Source organism: Homalodisca vitripennis, chromosome 1 (genome assembly GCF_021130785.1).
Source record: "Homalodisca vitripennis isolate AUS2020 chromosome 1, UT_GWSS_2.1, whole genome shotgun sequence".
Lineage (NCBI taxonomy): Eukaryota > Metazoa > Arthropoda > Insecta > Hemiptera > Cicadellidae > Homalodisca > Homalodisca vitripennis.
Window position 1 is genome coordinate 94560507 of NC_060207.1, and position 22333 is coordinate 94582839.

At 31.5% G+C, this 22333-nt stretch overlaps 1 protein-coding gene across 1 annotated transcript in view; it reads right to left on the reverse strand.

The window, feature by feature from the left end:
- Nucleotides 1-672: 672 nt before the first annotated feature.
- The window catches only part of LOC124366867 (40S ribosomal protein S7-like), a 34548-nt gene continuing 12887 nt past the window's right edge, over nucleotides 673-22333 (reverse strand). Inside the window, exons 3-5 of the mRNA XM_046823470.1 lie at nucleotides 16944-17125; nucleotides 2482-2632; nucleotides 673-797 (exon numbers count right to left, since the gene is read on the reverse strand). Coding sequence (XP_046679426.1) covers nucleotides 720-797; nucleotides 2482-2632; nucleotides 16944-17125 — 411 coding nt within the window. The 3' untranslated portion in view covers nucleotides 673-719. The remainder of the gene's footprint in view (nucleotides 798-2481; nucleotides 2633-16943; nucleotides 17126-22333) is intronic.

The following is a 22333-nucleotide window of genomic DNA, read 5'->3' on the forward strand; positions in this document are numbered from 1 at the left end:
TTTACTAATTAATATTAGTCCTTTAATGATCATTCCAAATTAACAATTCTTTGATTTCTTTTAAAATTAAATATTGGTTATTCTTCGCAAAAGCTCAAAACCCACGGTTCTGATATTGAAGTTATAGCTCATTTTATTTTATTTTACATTTATTAGTTTTTAAGTTATATTAACCTTTATTAAAGAAACGTTTAGCTGGATTGTTATTTCACCAGTGTTAATAAATTTCAACAATTTGGTTTTTATATTTATTTTAAATAAAATAAAATTAAAGGTTATAAGTTTATATATTTTTTATATTATTTAGATGAATCATTCATTTATCTAAATAAATGTATAGTATTTTGTATCTTTTGTAACTCGTAGTCAAAAAATAATTATCTATACTGTATAACCTTATTTATACCACAATAAAACCTTTATTTCAAGAACATAATTTCCCAAGTAACAAATAACCCTCAGCACAAGCTATCAATACAACATATATCATTATCAGTACTTGTCAATTTAATATTTATCACAACAAAATCTTACCTTCTTTTCTTGTAGGTAAAATAAAACTGCTTATAATTGACATTTTGTTAAAAGGTATACACCATTGATGGCAAAATTCCTCTCCATTGTTTTTACTTATATAAGGGAAAAGGAAGGCAAGTGATGCAAACAAACACATTCACCCAAAGTGGATTTTATTTAAACATTTTATTGTAATAAAACATTTACAGGTACGTTTCTGGGAACTCAAATTTGACTTCCCTCCCTGTTAACTTCTTATACACTGAAGCAAATGTGTCGAGCTGAAACATACAAAAATAAAGGTATAAATTCACAACAACCCAAATATTCACATTCAAATATTTCAAATTAGTTTTCAGTATGGTTACTTTTTCTAATTCTGAACAAATATTAGTCACAGCATAAAATAATGAGAAATAGTTAGGAACCTTATAAGTAAGAGAATTATAAAAATTTTATAACAACATATAATTAATATTTTTTATCGTACCTTATACTAAACAAATTTAGAAAATCTGTTAATTTAATCTTTACTTAAAGTTAGTGTATGTATTAATTATTAAAAGGATATAAAACGATTTTGGACATTTGCCATTATTATATGTTACAAAATGTATAACAACTTTTCGATGATTAAAACAATGTTATATTATACCTTTTGTAACACATAACAATGGCAAATGCCCGTTAACTGTAAATTTACTTATAAAAACATCATAAAACGTAAAATTATTCATCAAGAAAAATATACAGATAAATAGTATTTTATAACTGAAAGTCTCAACTTTTGATTCATATACAAAATTTGTTTGTATGAGAAAATGGTGGTTGGCACCAACTATAGTACGATTCCTATCATTGCAAGCCTGGACGTTTGGTTTTATTATGTATTTCTAATGTAGGGATCTCAATTAATTTTCATACTTTTGTGTTATCACAAGGAAGTAGTCTTCTAAACTCATGTGAAGTTTACACAAAATATTTCAGCCCAAGCATTAAACAACAGTTTATTTTTCACAACTCAGGCTTGCATATGTACTGTACTAGTCACTCACTACTAGCATATGTACTGTACTAGAATTAACTTACTGATGGTTTAATATGTGATAAAAATAAACTCAAAACTTCAACTAGAATCTAGCTGATTTTCAGGTTATTTGTTTATCCTATATAAACTTCATGGTGGTTATGGACAAACATTCTGTATAATGATGGACGAATTGGCCACCAATATGTAGTACAAAGCACTATATTAAAATAAACAAAAGAATCATATGAAAATGCTAATTTTTGTTAAAGATAAATGCATATTGTAAGAAATCTTCACTGATCAACACCTAGCTATCAACAATACAAAAACAAGATAAATACTGACTACTTACTAAAATTTAACATTCAACGGTCTTGTCAAAAAAAAAATGGATAACTGCCATATAAACTTCACACTTAACAAAGATTTCCTGATAAAACAAACAGTACTGAAAAACTTGAAACAGCACTACCTTCCTACTATAATATAAAATAGTGACACATTTAGTTGCTGTAAAAACCGGACCTCCACTACTACATGATAATATAAAAAGCTTACTGGATATCCTTGCACTAGTTATAATTTTTAATTACTTCTATTATAAGATAAAATTTGAATACTGGATATCTAATGTCATGATAACAATTACAATTGTTTATAGTAATGCTGTATGTACTTTAGATTTTTTTTTCTGTACCTAAAGGCTTTTTCTTTTATGTGATAGAATTTGCTTGTATTTTAATTTTTTATAAATTACTCTAGTTCATTTATTTAAACACTTTTTTTAATGTTAGCTCTACATTAACCCAGCACGACAAGAGCCTGGCCAGGGCACAGAGAGCTGATATTGTGGCACTGTTGTGGACCATTGAGAACTTGTCGCCAACAACGGACTTGTCAGTGCTTGTGATCTGTGACACCAATAACAATCTCACCTTGTGATCAATGTTCGTCTGCTGGTTCTTGTCCAAATGGACCTTTATCAGTTGTTTACCGTCCATCTTGACCTGTATCCTCTTCCCCACTATTTCAGCAGGATACACTAAATCCTCTAATATAGCATCATACACAGCAGTTAGTGTTCGGCTGCAACAACACATCTGGTAAGTAAAAGAGTAACACAAGGTTTGATTAAAAAACACAGTATGTAAGATATAACGGCTAAGTTTCAACATATATTTTTAACGAAGTTCTAATTAACATATCAAATTAAATATCTTATTGCATCAATCAAAATAAGGTCACAATGGCGAACATACAGGGATAGTAATAGTATATTGTAAAATGTACTAAATTTGTAAGATAATTTTATTGCAATAAAAATGTTTTAATGTGAATACAAAAAACCCACTGTATGATTTATACAAATTATATTTCCTTAGTAAAAGTTACATGACATAAATAACCAGTGTAAAAAAAGTGGTTGGCACGAAAAACACTGGAAATTTTAATACATAAACATTCAAGGATGCCATAAAAAATGTTTTGAGACTTGAAAATTAGGTACTAAAATTGTGTATGTATTTTTCTAATAGAACTAAATAATTGGATGAACATATTTTGTAATGAGTCAAAGAAGAGTTTTATAAATATGAGACACTGTAAGATATACATTGTCATAAAGTACTAAAAAATAAATGTTAAATTTACATTTTTATAAGATTAGGAGTGTTAAAAAAATTTACAGTTTTTATTAGGTTTAACTACAAGAAGATGCATATACAATGTATGGATCAACAATGCTGAAAAAACAAAATTCAAAATGGTTCTTAAAATTTACTTTATATCCGCCTTTTACACTAAATTTTAGTCTGTAATATAACTATCATAATTTTATTTTTAACCCTCTCCTGGTCACGATAATGTGATATGCTTTAAAATTGCCATTCAAACAGCTCTATTTAAATAGAAAAACTGTTACTTACTATAACTATTGAGAATAATTTTTTACATAATAACAGTTATTTCTTGTACATAACAATATGTCAGTAAACAGTAGGAATTGTGATGAAAAATGACAAAATAGGATTAAACATTTCATATATTACACCTAGATAGCATCGCTGAGTATTATCATTCAATTTATAGCACCAAGCTCACTGCCGTGATTACCCAGGAGAGGATAAAAGTAAGAACTGACTGCACACTAAGCAACGTAGGCTGTCATGTGACATCCATTGAAGATTAGCTACTCATCGCAAATCCTTCACTATGTTCCACCTCTTAGGTGAAGTTGGTTGTGTAGATATACTGTTTTGTTTGTCATAATATTGATCAATAATCCTGCCAATTGTTACGTGCACTACAATGTTCATTACTTCAACTCAGCAAAAAGTTTTTGCTGCTGAAATTCATTGGCAGCTTATTCTAATTTTGAAGTTTATGGCAAAAGTGTAATGGAAATGTACATAAATAGTGTAAGCATTTAGACGAAGAATGGATATCTGTTAATGATGAAGAAAAATCTAAGTAGCCTACTGTCATAAATGAAAAGCACTTCACTAATGACAAACTTTGAAATAAATTCCTGCATTCCTGAATATCAGAAAAACTCCTGTTTTTCAATTAGTATTTTATCAAATTGGTACTAACAAACGATTGTAACAAGTAGATGGCTTACTGTAATTTCAGAGGCTAGACATCAGGACATTAAGTGGCATCGTTAAAATTTCTAAAAAAAAAAAAAAAAAAAAAAAAAAAAAAAAAAAAAAAAAAAAAAAATTCAAGCAAAAACACATTTAACACAAAACATTATGGTCATAGTTCTTCTTGAATCAGAAAAGCATTTTTCTAATAATACTTTCTGGCTAACAATGTAATAAACCCATTGATAAAACCGGTACAATCAGATAATGATTACCTAGGGATAAAAATTATGTATATATTAGAGACATGATGAGTTAGTTTAACTCTTTAGTTTTTTGTTAGCATATTCCAATGACATTAAGTGAGGTAAAATATTAAGAAATGTACTTAAAGAGAATTTTATTAATATACTAGACTTAAATTGTTTGGGAGTACCCAAAATGTTAAAATACAGAATATACAATTATGAATGATCAATTATTTAAAGTAAATGTGTCACTTCACTTAGTAATGGTCATCTAATAAACAAGAAGCCACTGTGGAGAAATGGCAGATTACTGTTTGTCCACTTTGACACTACACAATCACCAAACTGCACAGTAACACAGTGACAGTTGTCAATATGTTGTCAGTTTCACACGTATTAAAAAATAAATACAGTACAACCCCGATAAGTCGGCCGCCATTAACCCGGAAGTCCGGCTAACCCGGACCAATTTTCAATTAAAAAATAAAAATCAGACAACCATTTCAATAATAAAAACGTAATATTTTTGAGTGGTATAGTATCCGTGAATCGATGTTGCATCAGTATTTGATGGGACTGTACGACAGTGAGTGTGTAACTCATGGATTCTCGGAAACAATAACAGACGCGTATTTCCTTAAATCCTCTCCCACGCTACCGCCACGCCTGGCCCCTCAGGTACCGTTCGTACCTTGCTCCGCTCGCTTGTGCCCGTGTTGTGTGTGTAGTGTACTGTATTGTTTGCTTCGGTTCTGCAATCGTGCTTCAGATAGTGTGCTTCATTTGTGTTGTGCGTTTGGTTTTATCTATGCGATGGCAACAAAACGTAAAAATGTTGTAGTGACAATGGAAAAGAGACTAGAAAATTTTACTGCGAGTCAAGGATCATTGGATAGGTGGAAAAAACAGCATGGTATTCGCCAACTATCTATCACAGGAGAAAGTCTATCTGGGGACAACAGCACTGCTAAAGACTATAAAAACAAGTTTTTGGATTTTGATAAAGAAGAAAATTTTACGGCAGATCAAATATATAACGCCGATGAGACGGGTCTGTTTTACAGAATGTTGCCGAGCAAAACTTTGGCCTCAAAAACTGAAAAAGACGCAAAGGGATACAAAAAAAGCAAAGACCGATTGACAATAATGGCCTGCAGCAATGCTTCGGGGAAGCATAAATTTCCTCTACTCCTAATAGGAAAAGCGAAAAATCCGCAAGCACTGAAAAACGTAAATTGGGATTTTCTACCAGTTGTCTACAAGTCTCAAAGAAGTGGATGGATGGACAGCAACACTTTTAAAAACTGGGTTTTTTATTGTTTTGTGCCAGGTGTGACGAAATATTTAAAAGATTGTGGGTTGCCAATTAAAGCTGTCCTACTAATTGATAATGCTCCTTCACATCCGTCTGCAGATGTGCTAGTCAGTAGGGACATTACCGTCAAGTTTTTGCCGCCTAATGTAACAGCGCTATTACAGCCCATAGACAGGGGGTTCTCGAGAAAATCAAGAAGGTTTACAGAAGACAGATGCTAAGCACAATCATTGAAAATGAAGGAGAACACGGTGTAGTTGAGATTCTCAAAACATTTAATGTGAAAACTGTAATGTACATGATTGCAGAATCTTGGGACCAAGTGACTAGAATTAGCATAATTAAATCTTTGAAAAAAAAAACTGTGGAAGGGTGTATAAAAAAAACTGTGGCGACTTGCCTGAAAATATAATTCAACCAGTAGGGAACTGTAATATGGAAAATGACTCTCCAGACGATGTCCAGCCCCAAGAACTTTAGTATATGTTCCAAAATATTGATGGCTGCTCTGAAGTCGATGAAAATGACATTACTCTATGGTTAGGGGCAGACAATAACGGAGGCTATGAGCCACTTACTGACGAGGAAGTGATCGCGTCGTTTTTACCTGATGCTAATGAATCAGACGCTGAGGAGGCAGACGGGGGACATTGAAGATCGAGTGATGAGTCATGGAGATGCAGTGACCAAACTAAACGAACTAATGGTTTATTTCGAGCGGCAGGCAGAAACATCGACGGCTGAATTGCTAATGTTGAAGAGACTGTGGGATCGCACAGCACGTAAGTGGCAGACAACATTGTCACAACCAAAGCTGACTGAGTTTTTTTACCAGGAAATGAACAGTTATAAATGTACTGTAAGGATTAATAATAATTAAATGTGCATATGTTTGATGTTTTTACAATTATAATGGAGTTTATCTGTAAGTATACTGTATTTTATTAATATTTACCTAATTCTCCGGCTAACCCAGATTTTCGTTAACCCGGATCGGCCGCGGTCCCGATTAATCCGACTTATCGAGGTTTAACTGTATATAAGAATGTTTTTGTAAATAACAGAAAGACCCCCTTTGTATTATACAACGATATCAACTAAATATAGATTTTTTTAAAGGAAGAACACACTGTGCAATAATTTAGAAATCCCCTTATTTGTGTAAGAACTCTACAATGTTAGCCAAATAGGGATAGATTCTCACTGGAACATAATACTCTAAAGATAAAAAAGTCTACCTTAATCAAGTAATACTATATAAAAATGTATAGTAGAATTACTAATCGTTTGGCAAACTTGTTTGAATATCTGTTTGGTCCGGGTAGTAGTAGTAAACTTTTCAGTTAATGTACAATGAATTTTATTTTAAAATAAATATGTCACTTCCTTAGTAATGGTCACCTTATACAAAAGGTGCCACTGTGGAGAAATGACAGTTTACTGTTTGTCCACTTTGACACTACACAATCACCAAACTGAGCAGTAACACTGGGACAGTTGACAATATTTTGTCAGTTTCACACGTATTCAAAAATAAGTATATCAAAATGTTTTTGTAAGTAACAGAAAAACTCCCTTTGTGTTATACGATATCAACTAAATATAGATTTTTTAAATGGAAGAACACACTGTGCAATAATTTAGCAAACCCCTAAAATACTACAATGCTAGTCAAAAAGAGACAGATATTCACTGGAACATGACATTCTTAAGAAAAAAAGTCAACCTTAATCAAGTAATACTATATAGAAACGTAATATAGAATTTACAAATCTTTTAAAAACATTTTTTAATATCTGTTTTGCTCTGGGTGGTAGTAGACAACTTTTCAGTTAATGTACAATGAATTGTATTTTAAAATAAATGTGTCACTTCCTTAGTAATGGTCACCTTATACAAAAGGAGCCACTGTGGAGAAATGACAATTTAATATTTGTCCACTTTGACACTACACAATCACCAAACTGAGCAGTAACACTGGGACAGTTGACAATATTTTGTCAGTTTCACACGTATTCAAAAATAAGTATATCAAAATGTTTTTGTAAGTAACAGGAAAACCCCTTTGAAATACATGATATCAACTAAATATGGATTTTTTAAATGGAAGAACACACTGTGCAATAATTACGCAAACCCCTAAAATACTACAATGCTAGTCAAAAAGAGACGGATACTCACTGGAACATTACATTTTATACTTAAGATAAATAGTCTACCTTAATCAAGTAATACTATATAGAAACGTAATGTAGAATTTACAAATCTATAAAAAAAAAAAAATGTTTTAATATCTGTTTTGCTCTGGGTGGTAGTAGACAACTTTTCAGTTAATGTACAATGAATTGTATTTTAAAATAAATGTGTCACTTCCTTAGTAATGGTCACCTTATACAAAAGGTGCCACTGTGGAGAAATGACAGTTTAATGTTTGTCCACTTTGACACTACACAATCACCAAACTGAGCAGTAACACTGGGACAGTTGACAATATTTTGTCAGTTTCACACATATTCAAAAATAAGTATATCAAAATGTTTTTGTAAGTAACAGGAAAAGAAAACCCCCTTTGAGATACATGATATCAACTAAATATAGATTTTCTAAATGGAAGAACACACTGTGCAATAATTTAGCAAACCCCTAAAATACTACAATGCTAGTCAAAAAGAGACAGATATTCACTGGAACATGACATTCTTAAGAAAAAAAGTCAACCTTAATCAAGTAATACTATATAGAAACGTAATATAGAATTTACAAATCTTTTAAAAACATTTTTTAATATCTGTTTTGCTCTGGATGGTAGTAGTTAACTTTTCAGTTAATGTACAATGAATTGTATTTTAAAATAAATGTGTCACTTCCTTAGTAATGGTCACCTTATACAAAAGGTGCCACTGTGGAGAAATGACAGTTTACTGTTTGTCCACTTTGACACTACACAATCACCAAACTGAGCAGTAACACTGGGACAGTTGACAATATTTTGTCAGTTTCACACGTATTCAAAAATAAGTATATCAAAATGTTTTTGTAAGTAACAGGAAAACCCCCTTTGAGATACATGATATCAACTAAATATGGATTTTTTAAATGGAAGAACACACTGTGCAATAATTTAGCAAACCCCTAAAATACTACAATGCTAGTCAAAAAGAGACAGATATTCACTGGAACATTACATTTTATACTTAAGAAAAAAAGTCAACCTTAATCAAGTAATACTATATAGAAACGTAATATAGAATTTACAAATCTTTTAAAAACATTTTTTAATATCTGTTTTGCTCTGGGTGGTAGTAGTTAACTTTTCAGTTAATGTACAATGAATTGTATTTTAAAATAAATGTGTCACTTCCTTAGTAATGGTCACCTTATACAAAAGGTGCCACTGTGGAGAAATGACAGTTTACTGTTTGTCCACTTTGACACTACACAATCACCAAACTGAGCAGTAACACTGGGACAGTTGACAATATTTTGTCAGTTTCACACGTATTCAAAAATAAGTATATCAAAATGTTTTTGTAAGTAACAGGAAAAGAAAACCCCCTTTGAGATACATGATATGAACTAAATATGGATTTTTTAAATGGAAGAACACACTGTGCAATAATTAAGCAAACCACTAAAATACTACAATGCTAGTCAAAAAGAGACGGATACTCACTGGAACATTACATTTTATACTTAAGATAAATAGTGTACCTTAATCAAGTAATACTATATAGAAACGTAATATAGAATTTACAAATCTTTTAAAAACCTGTTTTAATATCTGTTCTGCTCTGGGTGGTAGTACTTAACTTTTCAGATAATGTACAATGAATTGTATTTTAAAATAAATGTGTCACTTCCTTAGTAATGGTCACCTTATACAAAAGGTGCCACTGTGGAGAAATGACAGTTTACTGTTTGTCCACTTTGACACTACACAATCACCAATCTGAGCAGTAACACTGGGACAGTGGACAATATTTTGTCAGTTTCACACATATTAAAAAATAAGTATATCAAAATGTTTTTGTAAGTAACAGGAAAAGAAAACCCCCTTTGAGATACATGATATCAACTAAATATAGATTTTCTAAATGGAAGAACACACTGTGCAATAATTTAGCAAACCCCTAAAATACTACAATGCTAGTCAAAAAGAGACAGATATTCACTGGAACATGACATTTTTAAGAAAAAAAAGTCAACCTTAATCAAGTAATACTATATAGAAACGTAATATAGAATTTACAAATCTTTTAAAAACATTTTTTAATATCTGTTTTGCTCTGGGTGGTAGTACTTAACTTTTCAGTTAATGTACAATGAATTGTATTTTAAAATAAATGTGTCACTTCCTTAGTAATGGTCACCTTATACAAAAGGTGCCACTGTGGAGAAATGACAGTTTACTGTTTGTCCACTTTGACACTACACAATCACCAATCTGAGCAGTAACACTGGGACAGTGGACAATATTTTGTCAGTTTCACACGTATTCAAAAATAAGTATATCAAAATGTTTTTGTAAGTAACAGGAAAAGAAAACCCCCTTTGAGATACATGATATCAACTAAATATAGATTTTTTAAATGGAAGAACACACTGTGCAATAATTTAGCAAACCCCTAAAATACTACAATGCTAGTCAAAAAGAGACAGATACTCACTGGAACATTACATTTTATACTTAAGAAAAAAAGTCAACCTTAATCAAGTAATACTATATAGAAACGTAATATAGAATTTACAAATCTTTTAAAAACATTTTTTAATATCTGTTTTGCTCTGGGTGGTAGTAGTTAACTTTTCAGTTAATGTACAATGAATTGTATTTTAAAATAAATGTGTCACTTCCTTAGTAATGGTCACCTTATACAAAAGGTGCCACTGTGGAGAAATGACAGTTTAATGTTTGTCCACTTTGACACTACACAATCACCAAACTGAGCAGTAACACTGGGACAGTTGACAATATTTTGTCAGTTTCACACGTATTCAAAAATAAGTATATCAAAATGTTTTTGTAAGTAACAGGAAAACCCCCTTTGAGATACATGATATCAACTAAATATGGATTTTTTTAAATGGAAGAACACACTGTGCAATAATTAAGCAAACCACTAAAATACTACAATGCTAGTCAAAAAGAGACGGATACTCACTGGAACATTACATTTTATACTTAAGAAAAATCGTCTACCTTAATCAAGTAATACTATATAGAAACGTAATATAGAATTTACAAATCTTTTAAAAACATTTTTTAATATCTGTTTTGCTCTGGGTGGTAGTAGTTAACTTTTCAGTTAATGTACAATGAATTGTATTTTAAAATAAATGTGTCACTTCCTTAGTAATGGTCACCTTATACAAAAGGTGCCACTGTGGAGAAATGACAGTTTACTGTTTGTCCACTTTGACACTACACAATCACCAAACTGAGCAGTAACACTGGGACAGTTGACAATATTTTGTCAGTTTCACACGTATTCAAAAATAAGTATATCAAAATGTTTTTGTAAGTAACAGGAAAACCCCCTTTGAGATACATGATATCAACTAAATATGGATTTTTTAAATGGAAGAACACACTGTGCAATAATTTAGCAAACCCCTAAAATACTACAATGCTAGTCAAAAAGAGACAGATATTCACTGGAACATGATATTCTTAAGAAAAAAAGTCAACCTTAATCAAGTAATACTATATAGAAACGTAATATAGAATTTACAAATCTTTTAAAAACCTGTTTTAATATCTGTTTCTGCTCTGGGTGGTAGTACTTAACTTTTCAGATAATGTACAATGAATTGTATTTTAAAATAAATGTGTCACTTCCTTAGTAATGGTCACCTTATACAAAAGGTGCCACTGTGGAGAAATGACAGTTTACTGTTTGTCCACTTTGACACTACACAATCACCAAACTGAGCAGTAACACTGGGACAGTTGACAATATTTTGTCAGTTTCACACGTATTCAAAAATAAGTATATCAAAATGTTTTTGTAAGTAACAGAAAAACCCCCTTTGTGTTATACGATTTCAACTAAATATAGATTTTTTAAATGGAAGAACACACTGTGCAATAATTTAGCAAACCCCTAAAATACTACAATGCTAGTCAAAAAGAGACAGATATTCACTGGAACATGATATTCTTAAGAAAAAAAGTCAACCTTAATCAAGTAATACTACAGTGTCGCTAAAAAGTTTAGGGACAGGCTTAAAAAAAACACAAATTTCTGACAAAAGTTTGTTTTTAATGGAAACAAATATTTAAATTATACAAAATAGTAAAATGGACATGAATACATACAAATCAGTAATCAATAGGTCCTCCATTAGCTTTATAACATTCTTTGATCCGTTTTGGCATCGAATCAATGAGTGTCAGACAGTCTTCCTTCTTGATACTCCGCCATATCTGTGCCAACATGAACTTCAGTTCAGCTTTGTTCTTGGGTTTGTTCTTCGCTAGACGACTGGCCATGGTATTTCATAAATTTTCTATCGGATTAAGATCCGGGCTTCGTGGTGGCCACTTCAGAACCTCAACATCATGATTACTGAACCATTCTTGTGTGTGTCTTGATTTGTGGCACGGTGCATTGTCTTGTTGAAAGATGTAATTTTCACCAAGCAATTTATTGGCAGATGGTAACATGAATTCTTCTAGAGTTTGACAATATTTAATACTGTTCATTGTGCCTTCAACGAACTGAAGCTCCCCAGGACCCTCACTTGAAATGCAACCCCATATCATTACTGCTTCGCCACCGGCCTGAACTGCAGGCGCTACACATGCTGGTAGAAATTTTTCAGTATTGGTACGTCATACCCTAACTCTGCGCCTTGGAAATAGTTCAAAACGGCTTTCATCAGAAAACAAAACACGCCGCCAAGCTTCTTTTGTCCACCCTAATCGAGCCTTGCACCAAACTTGGCGTGTCTTTTTGGCCTTGTCATTTAACAAAGGTTTGCGGATAGCGTAAAATGATTTCATACCTGCATCTCTAAGTCTGGAACTCACAGTTGCTACACTCACATTGTAACGATCATCATCTTGTTTCATGCTGCTTAGTAAATCAGGTGCACTTGCATTTCGGTCCTTTTTGCTCATCACGAGTAGCTTACGATCCTGCCGAGGCGTGGTTTTACGTGGCCTACCACTCCGCGGGGCATCAATCACGGTTACCGGCTAGGTTAAAACGTCGCACTGTATTTTCAACACATGTTTTAGACACATGTAACTTGGATGCAATTGTTCGGTATGAACTACCGGTTTTTATACATACCGATAACTTGCCATTTAATGTCCTCGGACACAGATGAGCGGCCCATAATCACAGCTTTAACTTTCACAAAACAGCGAAATAAACAAATCACAAAGAAGATTGCAGTACAACTGTCACAATGGCAGTGTGGAATGCGCGCGCAGGCTTGTTTCACAAAACAACCGCCAGAGGAACAATGACGTGCAGACCGCATGTCTGTAAATGAAGGCGTCTACTTGTAGAAGCGAAATTAAAACTCACATTTTTTGTTATAAAATGTTCGAAAATAAAATTTTATTTGTACCCTGACCAGTTGAGTACAAAATTTATTTGTAACATGACATATTTTTTTAAATGATCATCATATTATAATAAAAGTACTGTGCAAGTTTCATTACAATATGGCAAGCCGTTAAGAAGTTATAAAAATAAAATATCTAAAAAACAAGGTTTTTTTTGGCAGTTCCTTAAAATACATTAATGCATGCTTCTTCCACATTTTTGGAGATAAAATATTGAAATTTTGAATAAAAACTTGAATTGATGTCCTTAACATCCAACAATCAATAGCATTGAGAAATTAGTTAGTTTAGGGCCAACTGTAACATTTCTCTTTCAGACAGGTGTCCCTAAACTTTCTAGCGACACTGTATATAGAAACGTAATATAGAATTTACAAATCTTTTAAAAACCTGTTTTAATATCTGTTCTGCTCTGGGTGGTAGTACTTAACTTTTCAGATAATGTACAATGAATTGTATTTTAAAATAAATGTGTCACTTCCTTAGTAATGGTCACCTTATACAAAAGGTGCCACTGTGGAGAAATGACAGTTTACTGTTTGTCCACTTTGACACTACACAATCACCAAACTGAGCAGTAACACTGGGACAGTTGACAATATTTTGTCAGTTTCACACGTATTCAAAAATAAGTATATCAAAATGTTTTTGTAAGTAACAGAAAAACCCCCTTTGTGTTATACGATTTCAACTAAATATAGATTTTTTAAATGGAAGAACACACTGTGCAATAATTTAGCAAACCCCTAAAATACTACAATGCTAGTCAAAAAGAGACAGATATTCACTGGAACATGATATTCTTAAGAAAAAAAGTCAACCTTAATCAAGTAATACTATATAGAAACGTAATATAGATTTACAAATCTTTTAAAAACATTTTTTAATATCTGTTTTGCTCTGGGTGGTAGTAGCAGGTAACTTTTCAGTCAATGTACAATGAATTTATTATTTAAAATAAATGTATCATTTTCTTATTTATTGTTATCTTATAAATAAGGAGCCACTTTTTAGAAATGGCAGTATTATTTAATATTGTATTTACGTTTTCTCTAGATTTTCAAGTTTCACGTAAGTTATTGAATGTTTTATTTCTATTGTCTTATTTCAAAAAATATCAATGGTTCTTAAATACACAATTGTATATTATTCATCAGTCAAGGTATAGGCTTTTTATAAAAATTAAAAAACGTTACTGCTATTTTAAATTGTCTATCTCAGTCACACCCAAAGCAATTCAGAGAGTTTTCTGTAAATTATATTTATACTCCGCTTGAAAATCAGAGAGCTTGTCATCTTTAATTCAAAATTTGACCACTGTCCTGCTACCCTAGAGGAGTTGTGCCACAAAACACATCTCTGTACAAGAGCAGTTTTCTGTATGTCCTGTGATACTGAAAGTACAATAACTTCCATTAATCATTGGACAAGATCAAAGGGAACAAAAAAGCTTCTATGGTAAGATAAACTTTAATTTAAACTATTTTATAAATTGTATATCAAATAAATTAGATTATTTATTCCAGCTGCTAGAAGCAATCATTCATTATTTTTATACTAAAAACATTGGTTTATATTTTTATTTTAGGAGGATGTCTGAATAATTATTTTAAGGTTAATCATGTAACTAATACATTATTCTTCTTCCATTTCCATTAAATTTATATGTTGTATCATAATTTCAATTATTTTATAAATATTAAAGAAACCTTTGCATTATACTTTTTCCTTTAACCCTATATGTGTTGACTATATTCACTTGTAGTGCTAATGGTTTTAGGAGTTTTTGCAAGCACATGTTGAAAGTATATAATTACATGAAAATTAACAAAGTTTAATATATTATATATTTATTTCAGCAGAACATCAGAATAAGAAAATAATAATTAAAATTACTTACTGTTGCATGTTGAACAGTTATTAACCCTTTTAGTGCCAGGGATCTCGCTACGAGACAATGTAAAAAACACGCTTGAGTGCAGAGTTTCGCTCCGAGAAGAGACATTCTTACGTGAAAAGTGCCGGAGCCTCGGAACGAGATGATTTCTATTACATATTTAGTACCTCTATAACTTATACCATACTCGCTAATATCATACCAAAGGCTAATACATAAACTAAACTAACCTTTTCAACAGTTATACTTTGAACTTTTATTAGGTGACATAAACAACTAACAAAATGCCAACACTTTCTGAGCTGGATGGCTATCACAATGTTGTGACAAGTAGTGGAGCATTTTTTATATTATATAATTGTGCGTTTTTATTCATTTAAAATTTTTCTAAGTTATACTGGATTTTAAAATTGATAAAAAAGTGATGACAGTCACATTAGAAAACTTTTCGAAAATCTTTGTGCCTGTTATATGTCCGAGTGTCCATGAAGACAGTGTTTAGAGTTTGTTAAATGAGTAAGGCTATGTTTATGTTTGAGTTTTTTAATATGTAATGTTACATTACATATGCTTTTGCACTGTTTTTAAATGGTTTTTGTCATTAAAGTATTAAACTTTTTGTAAAAAAAAAAATAAACTTAACTAAATGTTATCCAAAACCCTGTGCTTTTTTAGCAAAACAAACCTCAAGAGCTTAAAAAATGTGTATAATTGTGTATTGTACAATATTAGGTTATTACACATGTTTTTTAGGGTGTTTTTAAATGCTCTTCATCATAAAAGTATTGAAATTTCAAAATAAATTTTTCTTATAGTAGTTAACTGGATTTTTATTTTGTTTCCGTAGAAAAGTCACTGTCTAAAGTGATTTTTAATTCTTTTTATTGTATTAACATCTTATTGTTATATACATTCTGTTGGATAGTTAATTTACCTTTCAATCGAATTAAAAGGGAGCTTTTTAATGATCAAAATTTAATTTTAAGTATTTTTGTTAACCTTTTATTTCAGTAAAAGTAATCTCTAGCAATTAAGTATTTTTTACAATTCTATATATTATACAATATTAGATTATTACAAATGATTTTGGGTTGTTTTTAAACGCTCTTTATCATGGAAGTATTGACATTTCAAAATAAGTCTTTTTTTACAATAGTTATTTCACCTAAAACTTGATTTTTATTTTGCTTTCATGGAAATTTTCCTGTTTTAAGCGATTTTTTAAATTTAAAAAATCTAAATGTTTAATGGTTTGTGATACATAATTTATTTAACTTTAAAAAGGAGCTTTTTATGATCAAAAATAAATTTTAGGTAACTTTTTTCAAAAACCTTGGGTTTTTATCCAAAACCCTCTTGACAATAACCTACACTTGTGTGTAGGTTAACTACACTAGTGAAGGCAACCTCAGATCAATTGGTGTTACATGGAACTTGAACTTCATTCAGTTTCAAGGATCACGTTGAGTAAAATACAATGTTTTGAGATTAATTAAGTCCTTTCAATGTGTTGCCAAGTTATTTCTTAATTTTATAATTTCTTAGAGACAGAAAAATTGTGTGAGATTTGTCCAGTTCTACAGGAAAATTCCTGACTATTCCCTGTTTCCTCGGTCGGATGTCTATCCTGTAAATACCTAAAATCACTTAATTGAAACGATTTACATTTCCAATTTCTTTCTTTGAAACTATTGGAATAAACAATATACTACAGCTGTTGTATGCTTGTTCACTGAGTTAAGAAAATTATTATAAACTTTGTGTCAAACCCACCTTCTTGGCCTTTTCTGCTTGTTCTTGGTTCGGGTCTTTCTTGTTGGCTTCGGCAATATCTTCCTCTCCCCAACAAATACAACATGTTTAGCACTAAATTTCTTTTCTAGCTCTCTGACCAAACGTATTTGGACTTTTTGGAAAGACTTGAGTTGAGGAATTGGGACGTAGATGATTATTGACTGAAAATTACAGACAGCGTTAAATACACAACACAAGAATATCAATAACAATAATTTTAATTGAAATATTTAACCCTTTCAGTGCCAGACATTCTCCCTAGTGCGCGTAGAAGAAGAGCCAGGCTATAATTGCCAATTTTTCAGCAGTTTGCAAAAACTGTCACAGTTTTGTTATTTATTTATGAAAATTGTTACTTTTTGTTTTGTTTTGCTCTAAACAATGTGCTTTAAATTAATACTGGAAAATAAATTAACTACAACGTGCATTAAAAATATAAAACTAGAAAAACTTTTACTTACATAAAATTTTATGACGAATTTTTCAGTTTGGTGTAAATATAAGGCCAGTAAAAAAATCCTTGTTCACTAAATTGAGTATGTATTTGAACCTCCACATACTTTTGAACACATACACAAAAAAGTTTTACATCTATCTTCAAAAATAAAGGTTTTATCATTGTTTTTAAAAAAATAACGCGTATTTGGATTTTTCGCACATCTTGCGGTACTTTGGGATTATACCATCCACACCAGTATGAAGAACACAAAAATAAAAATTTTAAGAAATAAACATTATAGAACGAAAAAACAACTCTTTAATTACAAAATTACAAACTTACAACGATTATCAATTGTTGGGGTCAGATTCCGTTATATGCCCCCAACTCTTAAACGTTTTTCAATGAACTTATAAAACGATGTAATTAAGTAACAGAACTAATATTCCATTTATCAACAAGTTTTCAGGTATTGTGATCGGTATTATTGTCGCTGTTATCTTATCTTTCTCGAGAATCCCGATTACGGCAGGTCGCTTATCTTTCTCGAGAATCCCGATTACGGCACGTTATCTACTAGACCGCTCGACATTGACCCTGTCTGAGGATGGGGAGGGGTTTGCGATAAGACAATTCCTGTTTTATATTGACGAAAATATTGTTCTAAGCTAATCTAGTAATCAGTAGAATCAAAATGTTAAATAACGATTCATGATTGGGTGTGGTCGGTATAATCCCAAAGTACCATCTTGCTAAACACTCTCCGTTTCCACTATCACTCACAACAACATTACTATCGTCTTCTAACACTCTCCGTACAGTGTTTTCACTAAGAGGTGATGCAATACGCTTCATTTTGTAAAAATTTTACAACAATAAACGAAACAAGTTAGCTCGGCGCAATCGGCGAAACTGCGTAGTTGGTTAGTAAACAACAGACGACAGCTGACTCAGACTAGCGACGTTCACAGCCACTTGATTTTGTTTTATTTATAACACTAATGTAATGGAAATACATTCAACTGAATGTGTTCTTAGTTTATATCTTTATAAATACAATTATAACAACATTTGGATTGTTTAGATATTTTTTTGTATTTTTTTACGAATATTTTAAAACACGTCCGTGTAGTCGGACGCTGGCTCTTCTTGCACATTTTATGTACGTCCGTGTAGTCGGACGTTGGCACTGAAAGGGTTAACCCCTTAATGGTTTTAGCTGAGATAATTCGTTGCTGATTTATGACCAGTAAAAATTCAATAAGAGTTATTTCGTCTTGCAACAATGACCTGTTTTATTTTGATCTGTGACAGTTTGCGATTCGATTCTCAGGAAAATTGCAAATAAATAACATACATAATACATTCTACCAGCTTCTTCTTATTGGAATCAAATACTTAATTTATAAACATACAGTAGAGCCCGTTAATCCGACCTAATTGGGACCGAGCCCTATTCGGATTATGTGATTGTTCGGATTAGCCAGAATTACAGAAAAATACGGTTTCAAACTTGAGAATGGGTCTATTTTGTTATAGAATTATCAACATTGTTTTTATTAAAACATGTTTTCTGACTGTTGCATTGTATTTCTTGACATATAAACGTGTTTGTGAATACTAAGCACATTTACTGTATTTAGTGTGAGAGTTCTATTGTTAAGCAATGTGAGCGTACTGGATATTGTACGGGTCCACGCGCTACGGGACGACGAGAACCTAGGTGATAAAGGAGAGTTTGGTCCCACACGCAGACGGTGCTGCAGCGCTTAACCTTGCACTACGATTACTTTAAATCAAATCAAAATTTCTTTATTCATTGGCACAACATTGTACACTGAATGGTGTCATCAATAGCATTGTACATCTAAAGTATTATTATTAACTATATAATTTGACATGTTCTGTATTTAAAATTCGTTAAAACTATAAAGAGCCTTGGCAATGAGAAAATATTTTAATTTTGATTTGAAAGTTGATAAAACATTTTCTGACTTTAAATATTGAGGTAATTTATTAAAAAAATATTGTGCCCATATATTGAGGTTTTTTGCGGAAAAAATTTTAAATGATGTGTGGGAATGGCAAGGTCATTTTTATGCCGGGTATTGTATTGGTGAAGTGTACCAAGCTGTGGCAAATTGGAAAATCTGAGCTTTACCGATAATATTGTTTCATAAATATACATACCATACACGGTCATTTATACCTAATGAAATAAAATGTTCTTTTGACGATGTGCCTGGTTTAAAACCCTTTTAGTGCCAACGTCCGTATATACGGACGTTTTAAAAAAACTACCGAGAATTGCCAACGTCCGTATATACGGACGTTTGAATAACTACTGAAGAATGCCGACGTCCGTATATACGGACGTTCGGAGTAAAAGTCATACCGCAATAATTTTTTAACTTGTTCTAAATTTGTTGGTATACAAACAATCAGAATGAAACCAATCTACATAAAAAAAAATAATAATAGTAATATGGTAAGGTTAGTCAGGTGTTTAGCCATGATAAAATGGCCGTAATTGTTGCATCAGACAAAGTTGTGTCAGCTGATAGTTCACGTCTAACCTCTGGTTTGGTTGTTTGTGTTGCTGCTTCCACAGTGTTTGTTTGTTTTGATAAATAGTTAACTAACAATGTTTTAATAACATAAAAAGTAAACTTCAATAAAATGAAAGCCACATTTGTGTGCAAACGCTGTAAAAAAGGATTGCATCCCTTATGTTTGCCTCACCATATTTGTGTTTACCGCCTAACTATAATATCTATGTACAAAAGTGTGTAAATTTTGTTGTTGATATTTTACAAAGTGTACATTATTTTTTAAGTAGAAAAGTAGTTTCAGACAGTTTTTTAATGGTTTCATAGTGGAAAATAGGTACTTTGGGATTATACCGACCACACCCAGACATGGTGTTATTTGACATTTTGCTTCTACTGATTACTAGATTAGCGTAAAACAATATTTCGTCAATATAAAACAGGAATTGTCTTATCGCAAACCCCTCCCCATCCTCAGGTCAAGTCGAGCGGTCTAGTAGATAACGTGATTGCAGAGTCGCGTCGCTTTGTTGTACTTCCGTGTTTTACTTCTACATTTCTCCAAATACAAAAATTCAACAAAAACAATCAATTACCAAACTAAAACTAAACTCTTTATTGAAAAAACACTCAAAACTTGTTTTTATTCTTGATCACATTCCGCCACCCAAAATGCGAGTGCCTCCGGCCATCAGCGCGGGCTTCGGCGGAGAATGAAAGAAAAAAAAGAAAGAAAAACATCCCTCGAGATAGTACCTATCAGTAAAATATCAAATTCTAGAGGGCTGATCAGAAATATAAATTGAATTGTAATGGAAAAGGCAATTAATTATGTACCCGTGCAAATCATGTGATGCCGCGCGGCTTGCCGTAATCGGGATTCTCGAGAAAGATAAGATAACAGCGACAACAATACCGATCACAATACCTGGAAATGCTTGTAAGTTTGTAATTTTGTAATTACAGAGTTGTTTTTTTTTTCCTTCCATCATGGTTTGTTTCTATAAATTTACATTTTTGTGTTCTTCATACTGGTGAGGTCGGTATAATCCCCAAAGTACCGGAACAATTATAAGCTTTACAAAGAAGCTAAATAGTGTAAATAACACAAAAAAGTGAAAATGTAACTTTCTAAAAAAATTGACATGATTTTTTTTTGTTTTTGAAATATTAATCAAAACTTTTTATGTGTGTATTCAGTTTTAATTCCTCTTATCAAGTGACAGTATGTGTTATAGTGAAATAATTTTTTTAAAGTACTATTTTTTATGTGAAACTGGAAAAATATAAAAACTGTAAGTAAAATGTCTACTTTTTTAAATTTTTTTAAGTTAATTACATTTAGAAATATAATTTGCTTTATAGTTTTTTTTTATAAGGAAATTTATTTTACTGCAAAACAATGAAAAAATTAGGAAAATATCTCAATATTTTGTAATTTTTTACAATTTTTTTTTAGTAAAACACTGCAAAAACGGCTGAAATAGGCCTGGCATCCTTCAGTAGTATTATGTGAAAAATCACTGGCATTTCTCAGACCAACTTTTGATTTTTTTGTCCTGGCACTAAAAGGGTTAAGTTTAAAAATTGATCTTACTGCTCTCTTTTGGATTTTTAAAATTGAGTCTAAATTTCTAACTGTTGTGGCACCATATATTTGAAATCCCAAAGGAAATAACGGAATGAATATAAGAAAAAATAGACTGTTCTTAGAGTTTTGACATCACAAAAATTTCTTAATCTATTTAAAGCATAAATGCCTGAAGCTGCCCTTGCAAGAACACTTTCAATGTGAGAGCTCCAGTCCAGGTTCTCGTCAATCGATAATCCTAAAAATTTTGAATTTGCTACTTGGAAAATATGGCTATCTTTATTTATTGTTACTGTTGGCTTGATTATTTTTTTTCATTTGTTTTGTGGTTAAATACTATAAAGTTTGTCTTATCAACATTCAAAAGTAATTTATTTGCTTCAAAAAATTGGGCTAAAAGTGATAAGTTAGTGCTGGATGACTCCTCCACTCCCTTTATTGAAGGTGCAGAAATTTTTTAGGTTTGCGTCGTCGGCATAAAAACAAAGTTTTCCAGGTTGCCTGATTTTAGGGTACATCATTGATAATAACAAATGAAAAACATATATATAACTTAGAGCAACAGGCTACTGCTACACCTGCCGATGTCATGTTTATGACACGATGGCGAAACTACGCGTCATCCAATAGACTCTCTTCAATGCGACGGAAGACAATAACTGAATTTATTGTCTTTTAACAATTAATATTGTACTCAATAATAATATCAGTACTGTACGTCCAATTTTTTGTTTGATTTCATTTCTTAATACAGTAATTTAACTCATACTATTAACCTATAAGTTTCAAT